Source organism: Dinoponera quadriceps, unplaced genomic scaffold (assembly GCF_001313825.1).
Source record: "Dinoponera quadriceps isolate SergipeBrazil2010 unplaced genomic scaffold, ASM131382v1 scaffold2110, whole genome shotgun sequence".
In the NCBI taxonomy this organism is placed as follows: Eukaryota; Metazoa; Arthropoda; class Insecta; order Hymenoptera; family Formicidae; genus Dinoponera; species Dinoponera quadriceps.
Window position 1 is genome coordinate 676,219 of NW_014556168.1, and position 13,877 is coordinate 690,095.

General features: G+C 43.1%; 1 protein-coding gene across 5 annotated transcripts in view; it reads right to left on the minus strand.

Annotated features, from left to right (window-relative positions):
• Positions 1 to 13,877, minus strand: part of LOC106747061 (glutamate receptor ionotropic, kainate 2) — a 136,981-nt gene that overhangs the window by 23,977 nt on the left and 99,127 nt on the right. For all 5 annotated transcript variants that reach the window (XM_014624323.1, XM_014624319.1, XM_014624321.1 and 2 more), the window contains one exon: positions 6,172 to 6,339. In XM_014624323.1, coding sequence (XP_014479809.1) covers positions 6,172 to 6,339 — 168 coding nt within the window. The remainder of the gene's footprint in view (positions 1 to 6,171; positions 6,340 to 13,877) is intronic.

Here is a 13,877-nt window from a genome sequence, read left to right on the forward strand (position 1 = left end):
TATAGAAAGTTGAAAACCCGAGTATACTTGATGGCGAGCGGGAAAGTTGCGCCATGTAATCGCGCTATTTTAAGTCTTACGCAAGTTTACTAATGAATGCTGTCGTAAAATAACATGGAATTTTCGCTCAAGCCTCTCGAATAACAAACTTATGCTCGTTGGCAATTCTAACGATTTCGCTCGCTGTGTATCGCCTATCAATAATCGAATCAATATATTGTCCGACTGCTCGTCGTCGTATGTGTACGCGATTGAGTTAATTAGTCTGGCTTTGACGCGCTCGTAATGGGATTGCCAACATCCCCCCGGGTGGCAGACATACCCGTTACGGAATTTGGACAAACGTTGATTGTTCGTTATACGGCGACATTGCGTAACGCAATTTAACGTCGTCGTTAAATTTCGAGCGATGGCGTCGCGACGCACCGCGGCAGTGGCGGCGGATCGACATCGTATTGAGTCTCGATGACTGGCCCGCTAATATATCGGTCCAGTGTGATGTTTCATGTTTAGAGATCGTACGATGAGCTAATTAAGAGACGAGAGAAATTACCATTCTCTCGAAAGGAACCGTCCAACGTTGCTTGTAGGAAATATAAAGTGTCTCGTTTTAATGGAAACTTATAAAAGTATTAAGGTGATTTTGTCGAAAAGCGAATACTTCATAAGATATTGATGAGATAGCCAATGCATTTTTATATCGATATATTCCCGTTGTTCGTAGAGAGAAAAAACCTTCGTCAAGGTGACCTCGATCATGGTTCGACAACGACAAGATACTAAGGTATAATTGAATAGAAAAAACAGTCGGGGAGATATAACGAAATTGCGATGGGCTCTTTTAAGGCATTGAGCACACGAGATTTTCTTGGCCTTGTGATTTTACCATGGAACCTCAACTGTTCCGTAGACTCCGACTACCATTGTGCCGCTTAGATAATCTACCTCTGGCGGTAACCAGCCAGCCTCGTGCCGGCTCGAGGGGTGGAAACGCCTGGAATTTGCCCCCTCACTGATAAATTTCCCATGAATACGACGCCTATCTGGAGGTACGGCTTTCCATCGATTGCACGGTCTTAAAGGGATTCGTTCTATAAGGGCGCTCCTCCTGACGGAAAACGATCTCGTTCCCGAGGGAACGGAATCGCCTTATTCCTTGTAACTCGCGCTACACGCTTGGGTTACTGAATATGACCCGCTCGTCCCGTGACATTCCGTCAAGCTGGTCAAGCTTGTGCTACCTGCGCGCAAATCGATAATAAACTTTCTTATCGAGGACACGGGACAACTGCATGTCCCTTCTCTTTTCTTTTTCATGTCGGGTGGCTAAGTGCGAAAGATTGAAATTTTGTCGGTTGAATTTTGTCAGATTTTGTTTTCTCTCTCACTGACAGACGTCAAACGCGGTCGAGGCGCGATTTAGCAAGTTTCTGAATTGCGATTCAAGAAGTTCGATTGTCTGATCCCGCACTTCGCTCGTCTGTGCCGCGGCCCTTATACTTTTAATTTTAGCAGTAAGGCGGTGAGTCTAATAGTCAGCGCTTCGTAAAGCCGAGACACTGGTGCCTGATGAAACTGGCGAATTGAGAAAGTTTTTATTACCAGCGTCTCGCGCGCGTGTCGCGAATCGATTGCGCGACGCGGCGCCATTCGTTTTGCGACTTTCAATTGACAATTTTATAAGTTTTATTTTACATGGTTTTACACGCGCGCGCACATGCACACACATACAGAGAGAGGAAAGTCGGTCGGTGTTTCTTTGTACCGGTGTTCTCATTGTTCTCCTTTCGTCGAAGCGGGTAAATAAAGACGCTCTATTTGTCGGCGTGATGATGTATCTTCCATGAAACGTCGCTTGTCTCGGTGCCAGCGAAAAAAGGGAAAAAACCACCGCGAGTTCTGTCCACGCAGTGGAAAATGAAGTACTCGCAAATACGCCGTCCTATGTGTAATTGTTTTGCTTGTGAATCATTTACGATTAAACAAGCGGGAGGGCAGGTGTTGTACGACCGGATGACAGGTGTCGATTAATCTTTTTAAGCTGTTGCGAGCTCTTGTTCCTTGAAATAATTAATCTCAAAATATACAGATCATCTCGCTCCTTATTATCGTATTCTATGTATCGTATATCGTATATATCTCATAGTGACGGATTGTCCGCGCAAGTTGGTGATTTTAACTTCGTTGTGTAGTCAATAATTAAAAATCATCTTGAGGTCAACTTCATTTTTTTAGTGGAATCATATAGTTATTTTTTTTTCCTTTTTTTCAACACAAATCGATCTCTCTGTTCTGCGTATGAAAGTACTATACTGAGAGAAAAATGTAGTTATTTTCGAGGACAACAGTATCCTTTTCTCATTTCAACCATTTACTGGAAAAGTAATCGAACTATTTTTCTAATAAATATTATTATAGTGTCAGTGATAATAACCTTACGTCCATGTTGCTATTACTATTTTTGTAGTTAAAATAAGAAAAGGATATTGTTATCCTCGAAAATAAATATATTTTTCTTTTAGTGTAGAGCAAGATCATCGGAAAGCAAATATTTTATTTTTTATTCTGATTTATTTTTCAGTATACAATATATGAAATATCAAGTATTCACTTTTCTACAGCAAACTTGGGCAGAGTCGATTTTTCCTCGCACAGTACAATACGTTGGGAAGTTACGCCGAAAGAATTAACGTCTTCGCAGAAGTTACACTATCTCGTCCGGCATTCCGTTGGCATTTAATTTCCCATCTCGCTGCACTTTCTTCGCACATATTGCAATCACGCTGAGATATATCTTGATTCATCTTCGCAAACTGACTTTCGTCTACGCGATGACTTCGGCGCTGCTGCCTCGCGAAAAGACGAATTCGAGATGACTGAAGAAGATCGGCGCAGTGAAAAATAATTCGTATTTACGATCGCTCTCTCCGTATATACGAGAGCATCAATTTTAGCGCGCGACGAGAAGCCCGCCTCGATTTTCACGTGGAAAAAAGGCGACGACGTAAGAAAACAACGGCGCGTTGCAACTTGCCATCGCAGCGAATCCGTCACATTCTCTCGCACGGTGTGCTGCAGCTACGTACCGCAGGACATCGGCAAAAAGTTGTTGGGAAGTTTGCGCGAACGTGCAGCCGTGTGTCGGGGCAAATTGGCCTTTTTAAGGGCCGGACGCTGGACGCTGGCAGATGTTGCTTCCGTCGAAATAACCGAACGTACGGATTCGCTTCTCAACTTTTCCGCAGTTGATGCCGCGCCAGATGCGACGCGCGATGTAATTCGCTTTCGCGATGCCGCCTTCGGTACTTGCCGCTTTTACGCGCCGCGGCGCGGTAGAACGTTGCAAACCTCGGGGCATCCGGCCCTTTACCCGAATCATGCTTTTGTCTTGCGTAACTCGAAGTTTACGAGACCGTTACGCACATACGCACACCTATCCATACGTTCACACGGACACGCAGGTTATACTTCCTTTTGCACTTATGAGATTGTAAAGTTGTGACACGAGAATTATTTTGTCGGGCGAGAATTTGTTTATTGGAATTTTTCGGCTTGAGGTATAAACAATATAAATGAAAGAAACAAACGTAATATAAATAACATACTGTGTATGTGCGCGCGCGATGCTATTCTCTTTATAATTTAGACACGCACGTTCATTAACACAAAGGCGCTTTCTTTCGGAAGTTAACGGGCGGCACGTTTTGTATGTGCGTATTAAGCACGTTCCGCGCGTCGTTGTTTTTCGCCAGTTACTTGGAAAAACATCATGTGAAACAGATTACGCGAGTATAATAGATAGGTTTATCGCGTTGAAATTGCAAAAACAATGATAGTTTTTACGGATGAACGAAAGCCCGGAGAATTAAAAGCTGCTATTCCTATGACAACGTCGTGATTAGTCACCCCCTAACGATTACGCGCCGTTAATTGAAGAAACACTGGTGAATCGACATAACATGGTAAATCCGGATTTGTCTTGTAGTCAATTTGTCTCCGACACGTGCCATTATTCTCCATTTAGGGGCCATCCAACAATTACGTCACACAAAAAAAGTATTTTTTATCCCTCGCTTTCGTCATAAAGTATTTGCTTCCTTCCAATATTACGTGACATGTGGAATTACCTCTCGCTATATATAATATATAAAAAAGCCATTAAGCCGTAAAAAAAAGCTATAACCATATTGTGAATAATAATTATTGGACTGCATGCTACTATCTTCTTCTTAAATTCAAACAATATTTTTAGGCATATGAAATTAATTCATTACATTATGTGTCGCGTGTAATTTTAACGCGTATATTTCCCCGCAAAAATCACGTGGGTTAATAAATCTTGTCACTATGACGGCGTAATGTTGAATCTCTCGACATCGTCCGCCACGTCGATGTATCGATACGTCGTCTAATAAAACGTCGACGCCTAATGGAAGTATCTGCGAACTCGTATTTTCACGTGTACGTACGGACACGCATATATCGATTAATTTACCGTCATTTCATTACGCTGCCACGTACGGAATATGTGCGATGGAAGTAGGTAATTGCATACGTAATTTCCCGCTGCGAATCGCGCGAGGTTCTTGCCTCTTGCGCGGATCGTATTATACTCGAGGCCGACTTATGGAAGTAAGGGAAGTAAGGACGAACCACGATTAACGCTGGAAATCGTATTTGCCACGTTTTACGCGACTTCTTCAAATCTCCGGCCCATTAAAACGGAAATTTGCGCTTGCCCGAGCCGCACGGTCGCGAATGGGTGTTGAAACGTGAAATTAGAGGCGACACGCTTTTCATTTCGATATGTAAATTGCCGTTGCATCGCGCGTGCGCGCGCTCAATAATATCACGATTGCAAGCTGCACAACATAATGTCGCGGATGCGTACGATATTAATGATAATATCGCACACGTGGTGGGTTTATCGATTTTATCGACATTATTATTTTAAATGAACTCCTGATTTATATTTCTGTCCTAATTACGATATCTCGTAATGTTCACTATTGAATATCTCAACGAGCTGTCTCCGGATTAAAGTTCAGTGCGCTTAAAATTAATCGCAACGCGAAACTTCCTCGTTTACTCAATCCATGAACCGGAGGATATCCTCTTTTTAGATTGGACTTATTTTTCCACTTTTCGTCCATATTTTTGATACTGATAAAATACAAATATTATTAAAAAGTTATTCTAATGTTTTATTTTCTCTCTCGAAAAGATCAGACCGCAAAAATCAATATTACGTTACATGGAGGTGTATATTCTGTGCGTAATTCCCATTTTAGCGTCGTCTACATGAGATCCACTGGATAGTCTACGAACAAAAAATATTATTATAATTTACAAAAATCGATAAACAATTATAAAAAAGCCGCATCTGAATTGCTTCGATAGTTTTCCCTAGAAGAATTCCGGCGTTTTTCCGACTCAACAATACTCTCTTAATTCGCAAGTTCCGACGTGTCCTCGACCACTGATAATCCGAAGCTAATAGTCGGTCCGGAAGAAACAGACGCTGTTGTTCGTGCTTCGTACATTAAACACTCGATATTCCGACAACGTATGCAACTTTGTGTGTGTGTTCACGCGAATGCAAGCCGTTGCGGATAGTTCGGCGGGCGAAACAGAGAACGAGACTCGACAGTCACAGTCGCTCGCAGCTTCTGCGGTATTTGCATTCTTATGAGAATCGGCACGCGTCACGGGCAATTCAATTTCCCGCAGCGGTAGTCAAGTTTCGAACAGGGTAATACCCAATTATTACATTCGCTCCCTTATTCTCGGCCACGTCAAAGAACGCGAGAGCTGACTGCCGTTAAGTTTCGTGCCGGGAGAAGAACCGGGAAGTAGATCGATGCGGGGCTGTCAAGCGGGCTTGTGCGAAGAATGCGAAATTAGAGTGTTATTACGCGAGACGCGGCCGCTTTAAGGACGGGGAACATATTTCGCCCGTGAAACGATCTCTGCATTTGCATACATAACATCCTACGCTTACACTCCCCGGGATATCTGTATTTATATTTATACTGTATGGGGGAACTTTGAGAGGGAAATATCGGCATAGACGGTAATAAACGACCTCAGTGTAGCGCCGTAAATGCAACGGCGCCGATCCATTTCCGGTTATACTTTAGTTAACTCTTCTCGCAAAATGGGGACCCTTACCTTGTTGCTGTTCTGTCCCATATCGAGCTCGCGATTATAGCGCTTCTCGCCGTAGATCCAGTCCTGAATTACCTTCTGAATTTCCGGCTTCTCCGGGTCCACTAATCGAAAAGCGGTGATATTGGTCCCGCCGTGTCTGAATTCTTCCAAATCGACGGTGTGCAGATCCTGAGCATTAGAATTTCAAATGTTTAAACTCCCGGACGACATTAATTACGTACAGCGTAACAATGTACAATGTAACACGTGCATTATATTACAATAACTTAATAATTAATTTTCATGGGAAGTTATAATTCGTCACTAATAGGGACATCTCAGGAAGGGATTTCCCTAGTGACCACATATTATAATTGTAATATCATGCATTTCTCTCTCCTATCACCGCACACAACAAATTTTGCACAAATATTACTGCGTAATCCGATTTAGAATTTCCCTGCCAATTCATGCTCATGACTCACACATGCACAGTTATAAATGCTATTTTATAGAGAAATAAACATAATCTGACCCTAAAAGTAAATTAATAATCCTGCGATTTTTTGTGTGTGACCAAGTTCAATACAAGTAATAGAATGGAGTAACAGTGAAACAGTAGACGCACTAATGTCGCGGATCGAAACGGTTCCCGTCGGAAACTCCGCTTTACGGTTTACCGCGAATTAATCATGTGGGATAAATTTCAAACGGATTTGCCGTAAAGCCCACGTGACATTAGATCTCTCTAGAACAAAACGTTCTAGGTCTTGCTTCAGACACGCAGTTGGGATCCCTAATCACTTTGACAGCGGTAGATGCTGAATCTACTAGAGCCGGACGGCATTATGTGTGATTTCAGAGATTGATGTTCCGCATCAACATGTCCAATAGAGGTTCGGTTTTGCCTCAAACGTGTTTGCACTGTCAAAAGTCAAAAGTATAAGAGTGCTTAACAAATTATAACGATCAGGAGTGCACGTCTATGGAACCTGGTGTATTGTAAATTTTGTTCTTTCCGAAAATTTGTTCGTTTCAGTTAGAAGAATGGTATCAACAAATCTGCTCGGGATTCTCACACAAAAGAACGATCCACTGAAAATTACTTCTGTGTGTGGGTCCATCCTCCTCTTTCACGAGTTTCCTTTTAATATGAACCGTCCCGCGTTTCACTTTTCACGTGGCATAACGTTATATTCTCTCTCTCTCTCTCTCTCTCTCGTTGCTTTTATTCGAAATCACCCCGCGCGAATGCGAATGTATTATTGAAATCTTCATGCGAAGAAACTCACCGTAGCTCCTCTCCGTAAACTGGAGCAATTTAAAACATTGAATTGTTTGCAGTGCTGCTGCAATAACGGAAAATAATCGCGTATTTCTGCATGATTTAAGTAAACAGACGTGTATAAACGAAGATACGTGACGCATAAATACGCCGACGGCGCGTGTTGGATTCTGACGGGACATTTAATTTAGAGAAATTAATTGCATTATTCAACGTTGAAAATTAACTAATTAAATCGCCATTCATAGCAGCGCATTCTATAACATTTCCCCGCTGAACGGGGAAACTGTCTTCGTATTCGTAAAATTTATAACTAAGATAACTGAGATGATTCTAAATAAAAGGGTCGATCAACCCGGAATGGTTTTCTGTCAAAAATTGCTTGGTTCATCGTCAATGCATTTGTCTCGAGACCGACCGAATTTATGATATAATTTATAATGTTTTTTTTTTGTATTACAAGTGAAGAGGACCTAAAATAAGAACGAAACAATTTCGTTTCATAATTTTGTATTAAAATCTAATAAATTCAAGCGACCCTTGCCTGCAATGACTTCTTTTGGCTTCTAACGTCTTTTGTACTGCACGTGATTATAATCCGAGGAGCCCCCTATTATACAATTGAGTCTCATGTTACATTAATATATTGTTAGGCTGTACTTATATATCATAACGGGTCCTTGCGGTCTATCCTATTTAACGAGCTACATCATTATCTTCTATAATATATTAAGGCGATTCTCGAACGCGGTAGAGGCGCGCATTAATACGTTACAGGGACACAATGCGCCGCCATTTATAGCCTCTTTCTCAGGCACGCTTGGCACCTGAGTGGGAAGGACGAAGCACGAATTTGTGTCCTCGATGTATTCCTGCCGGCTATCGGCAGGAATAAAGATAACTCAAGTACGGAGCGCGCGCACCTTCTCGTCGAACCGTTATCTATATCGGTGACGCCGGTGGCCGACGTGATTTAAAGTCGTAGCTCGAAGGCGCGTCTCCACCCCTCCCCCCGACCCATCTTCTCGAATGCTCGCGGAGGAGCCGCCGCGGCCATTTGTTATCCTTTGTCCCGCATCCGGAACATGATAGATAAATCCGGATCCGCTGTCTTCACGAGTAGATCGGCACGCTCGGCGACGCGTCCTGCCGATGGGCGCATCGATCGGCCGTCGCAGTGATCGATCATCGTCACGCCTCACGGGCTACATCCGGTCCGCTCCGCTTCTTCGAGGCGCGTCCGCTCCACGCGACAATGATATTGTAACCGGGACGTAGAGTGACGCACAATAATGGCAACCGATGAGAATGTGTGTCGCCGTTCTTCGTCTACGAATTTTCCTCTCTCTGTCCCTCGGCTTCTCTGTCATTTACTGCCCCCCTGGCGATCGTAGTGTAACGATCACCGGGCTCGGGAGAGAGGCGACACGAAGATGAGGGCCATGAAGAGGGCCATTTCGAAGTGTAGTGAGTACGTTCTCAGATTAATAATATGCAGAATTCGAGCATCGCTCGACGCAGTCGAATGTATCGGTGCGAAGGTGATCTTCCCTTCGAAGTGATCCCTCGTCCTCGAAGCGTGATATTTGGTATTTCATGTTTCTAACATTTTTGAAATAGTGAAAAAAATCGCGCGAAGGATGACACCCAGCCGAATGTCGTCGTCGTGTTTGGAGAACAGTTCGCACGGAACCCGCTCAAGAATTTTCCGTCACTCCGTACGCGCAAGTGACGCAGCTGACTGCCGCCATGAATATTTATTCAGAGCACTCTCGCTAGTTTTTAACGAGCTTACAATATTATCGTTTATCGTTTATTTCATCATCGGAGGAAAATCATCGTTCCATTTACCAGGCAGATTCAATTATCTCATTCCCCGCTTAATGCACGATATAATATCGCATGTGCGCGCCGTCGGGTTATTGCCGTCGTCGGAGGAGTGGTGGCTGGCTGGCTGGCTATAATAGCGTGGGCAACTTAGAGGAAAACGCGGAAGCACCGCGAGGAGACGCAACGGGTGAGTGCTGTTATTGCACCCACTATACAAACCTGCCGCTGTGACTTCTTCCTACCGCGGTGATTCGTCGACGCACCGTGGTGATAGTCTCCCGCGTTTCCCGTGCGAAATCGCGAACGCACCCTCGTGCACACTAGGGTTCCGCGTCAGAGTAACTTTGACGTCGATCATCGATGAATATCGAATTACACGGTAACACTGATATTATATTAACATCGATGTTTCTATCAAAAATTATATTTTGTCACTGCGTAATTTGTACACATGTGTACTAAGCATTTAATTTTTTAGCCAGTATTATTAATAAACTTTCTGAATAAATATTTTTCCGTTCTAATATATTTTATTTACTTAGTATTATTTTGTTTATTTACGACAGCAAATATGGATTAGAATTTTCAACAAATTTTATTTTTAGATTGCGAAAATAATATTCGTGATAGCGGTTTTCCTCTTAAGCGGTTTCTTTGTTGCGTTAATATTAATTCCGCCTTGGAAAATAATCTTCCTGATGGCACAGACGTTGCTACCGCAGATATAATTGTCGCATTATTCTATATAAAATAGGACATGTTCATTTCCTTCCCACATTTTTAGCGGCTTGTCTGAACTACCGGTTAATGGCATATTTAGATAGAAACATAATTCAGATGACCTGTCATCGCCTTGGGGATTAGTGCAAATAGAAAAATATCAAAGATGACATGGATAAAATATCGATATACATCGTAAGACATCAAGGCGAAAGTATCGATGTATCAACCCATTAACCCATATCGATATCTACTCGGTATTCTTTTTTACGGAAGCCTAGTGCACACGTTGCATTGAGCTGCGTCTGCGAGTCACGCACGAATAACGATAGCTATCGATCGCGACTCGATCTCGCAATCGCAGTCGCGGCATGAAATATCCCTCGCACGCTTTCCGTGTCGGCGAAGCGCTGGAAAACCGATCGCCGTGTTCTCCTCCTCCTCTTCTCGTTTATCTCGATACACAAGCAAAGAAGCGTGTAAATACGCATGCTATCGGATTTTTGTTCACCTGCAAGAGTGCGACTCTGTTTTTTCACATCGTGTTATCAGTAGCCGCGGGATACGGCAAGAATATCACTTTTCACACTGCGCTGAGCTCGGCACTGCCGGGGTGGTCTGTCATTAAATTCCGCTCACTCGTAACTTGTTGTTTGAAACGGGAACAACGGAGCGCGAGTATGTACGTGGGCGTGGAGAGTATCATCGAAGCCGTTTGACAGATGGTCCGTACATGGCAGATGTGTCCGCGCTCTGCACCGCACGGACAACAGTAGTGCATACGTCGAGCAGGCGGAATATTTCAAGGCGGAACGTTTAATTTGCAATCGTTTGCACTTATAATGAATCACCCGCATCGGCAACTATCACCTTGTACCGCGGTTACTTTTTGGATAGAGAGAAGGAGGGGAAGAGCACGCGATGGAACATTTCGTATCTTCTGCGCGCGTACAGAAACGGGGATTATAAGTTGACGACGGCAGATAGGGATTAAAAATCGATTATAAATTCATCTTCGAAAAAAAAAAAACGCAGAACTAAAAGGAACACCTGTGAATCCGTAGAGGCGGCCCTAAGCCTTTGAGCCGTTTAAAATATTTCGCGATTTTGTGAAAAAAAAAAAGTACTTTATAGCGAAAACTCGCTCGGAAAATGTATTCGATTTCATGTGAGTCGTATTGCCGCGAGTGCAAGGCGAAAATCCTGCGGCGTATCATCGCGAACGATGGATGCCCGTAATAAGAAGCTTAATGGCGGCCAAGGCTATAACGGCTATAACAATCATCGTAACCGTAACGGGCATAATAACCGTAATGAGCGCGCAGGGGAACGCCAGGACACGCGGCCGTCGCTAAATTCGACGGAACAGGATGCTGCTGCAAGATCCGTGGTCGCCCCCTTCCCTCTCTTCTTCGGTGAGCAACACGACGGCGAGAACGGCGGATGCCATAATTTCATTGCGAAATCACTGTTTCATGGGGCGGACTTAATTCGATGAAAGGTAATTCGTCGAAAGCCAAGCGGAGTGACCGAGCAAGATTCATTAATGCTCTCGTCCGCCCCGGGAAACAGCGGCCGCCACGCGGTGTGTGTGTACCTATATCCGCCTACGTGTACGTCCATGCAGACTTCCTGATCGTGGCGCGGAAAGGTCAGGTTGATGGATGACGGCCAATTTTTCCCTCCGAGAGCCTTGACGACTGGCCGACGTGAGTGAAAATAAATAGCTCCGACTTGGGACGTATCGTCTTGGGGATCGAGCGAGACACGTTGAATTCACGCGCGCGATGGAAATCGGCCGCGACATTCGGTAATTATTAAGCAGCCTTATCCTCCTCGATCTTCCTCCGATGCATCTCACCTTCCACGGATCTGGCCGCGCGACCCTGCGTCCAATTTATCACTCTCGCTTTCCCGGTATTAGATCATGGTACGTACGCGCGATAACGCCTCGAGGACTGCGCCCGCACTCGGTCTAGCGTCCGCGATAATTAATATTCAAATGTCGTAATGTAAATTAACTCTTGCAATCTGGGAAGCCACTGTAGTGGCGCGGCAGTAATTTGTGAAACACAACTAATACTATTACTAATATTATTATTATTATCGACTTTTCCACAAAAAATAGTACACCACAATAATAGTTCCACACAAAAACAATGTAATGTTAATAATTTCTTTGGAATGAGATATAAAAAGAAAATATAAGAGACCCGCTGTTAAGATTCGCAGTTGGACTGATCTTCCTAATGCTCACTTCTTTATAATGTATAAATTTCATAACGTGACGTAAAAAATAAAAAGATCTAAAAGATAAAAAATAGAAAATAAATTAAAAACGTGGGAAGAAAAATAAATGCATAAATATATTTATTTCTCGTTCAAATATATGTCAAATTTATTAATAAAACATACTTTATGCAAATAATAAGAGACATTTTATTTTATATTTTGACTTTCTTCTTATTATCACATACAGAGTATCTGACGATATGGCGAGCCAATGTACGTGCACAACAGCGTTCTTCGTTTTACCGTCAAAAACATTACATTATTGACATATTGCGAAATATTATGCATATTAAATTTGTCCACTGAGAAAAATATTCGATCATATCTGATCGGATAATCTAATAAAAAGTAACGAATGGGTATATTCGATCAAACGCAATATCCGATCATTTCGTTATTTCATCCGAACAAATCATACCTTTTATTCGAAAATTACAACGGAGATATACAAAGAGCGACTTATTTTCCATTTAGGTATCATCGGTAAAGGTATTCATTACTTGACAATAAGACAATAAAAATAACAATCGGATGTATCATTTAATCGGTTTATCCGATGGAAATTTTTCTCAATGTGTTTCTTCATACATGATATAAAAAGATTTCCGTACGATTAAATGAGAAAAAAATTAATTTGAAGAAATAGTGTCCGTACAAATCCGGGAAGTCACTATAGCGGCGCAACGGAGGTGTCATGCTTTTTTTTACTAAAGCATACCCTGTAATGTATATGAAAATATTTCAGTTCAAAAATTGTAAAAGTCATCCGCAAAACCGCCCTGTAAAGGTTAATAGCAGCTTGATAACGTGCGTCGGTTAACACGACGCGATTTTTGTCATGCACGCGACTGCGAAATGGACGTAAATAATGAATAGATCTACAAGAGACTTCATCGATCTTCCTCGAGTTATTTACGACAAACGTGAGATTGGGATGGACGCGCGACGAAGTCGGAACGTCGGCGAAATGAAACAATTCGAGTTCAGTCGAGACCGCCGGTAGTAGCAACGAATTCCCCGCTGTCTGATTGCTCTGTTTAACGAACTAATTATCTTGAAAAGGATCTTACTTAGTTATTTTTCTATCACGTTTCGCACGCGAAGTTTGAAGGAGCAAAATGAGACGACCGACGCGATTTGTCATCATTGCCGGTCTACGTTGTCCACGTGAAACAACCGTCTCGTCGGTAGAGTCAACGGAAAGGAGGCGGAAGAAAGCGTATCTCGATTCTCTCGCCGCGCCTGAACAAATACCCTCGCTGATTTACATTTTAATGGATCTAAATTGAAATCTGGTAGAGGGGGCGTCAAGATAAATTGCGCCGCTCGCGGTTATATAGCGTGTCCGTTTAAAGCCCTATTTATTTTTTATCGCTTACTGCCGCGGACGTCGTCCTCGGCGACGGCTCGTCGTGGCGTTTCGTCCGACACGACGCCATCCAGCTTCCGCTCGCGTCGCCGAGGCGACTGTAAATTACTAATTATCCTGAGACAGCTTCCAATTTTAACTGTAACGAACCCGGCGTCTCCGCTTTTTGCTCGGGCGAATAAACTCCTCGGGGGTGGCGCGCTTCGTTTTCACTCGCGTGGTAATTATTTC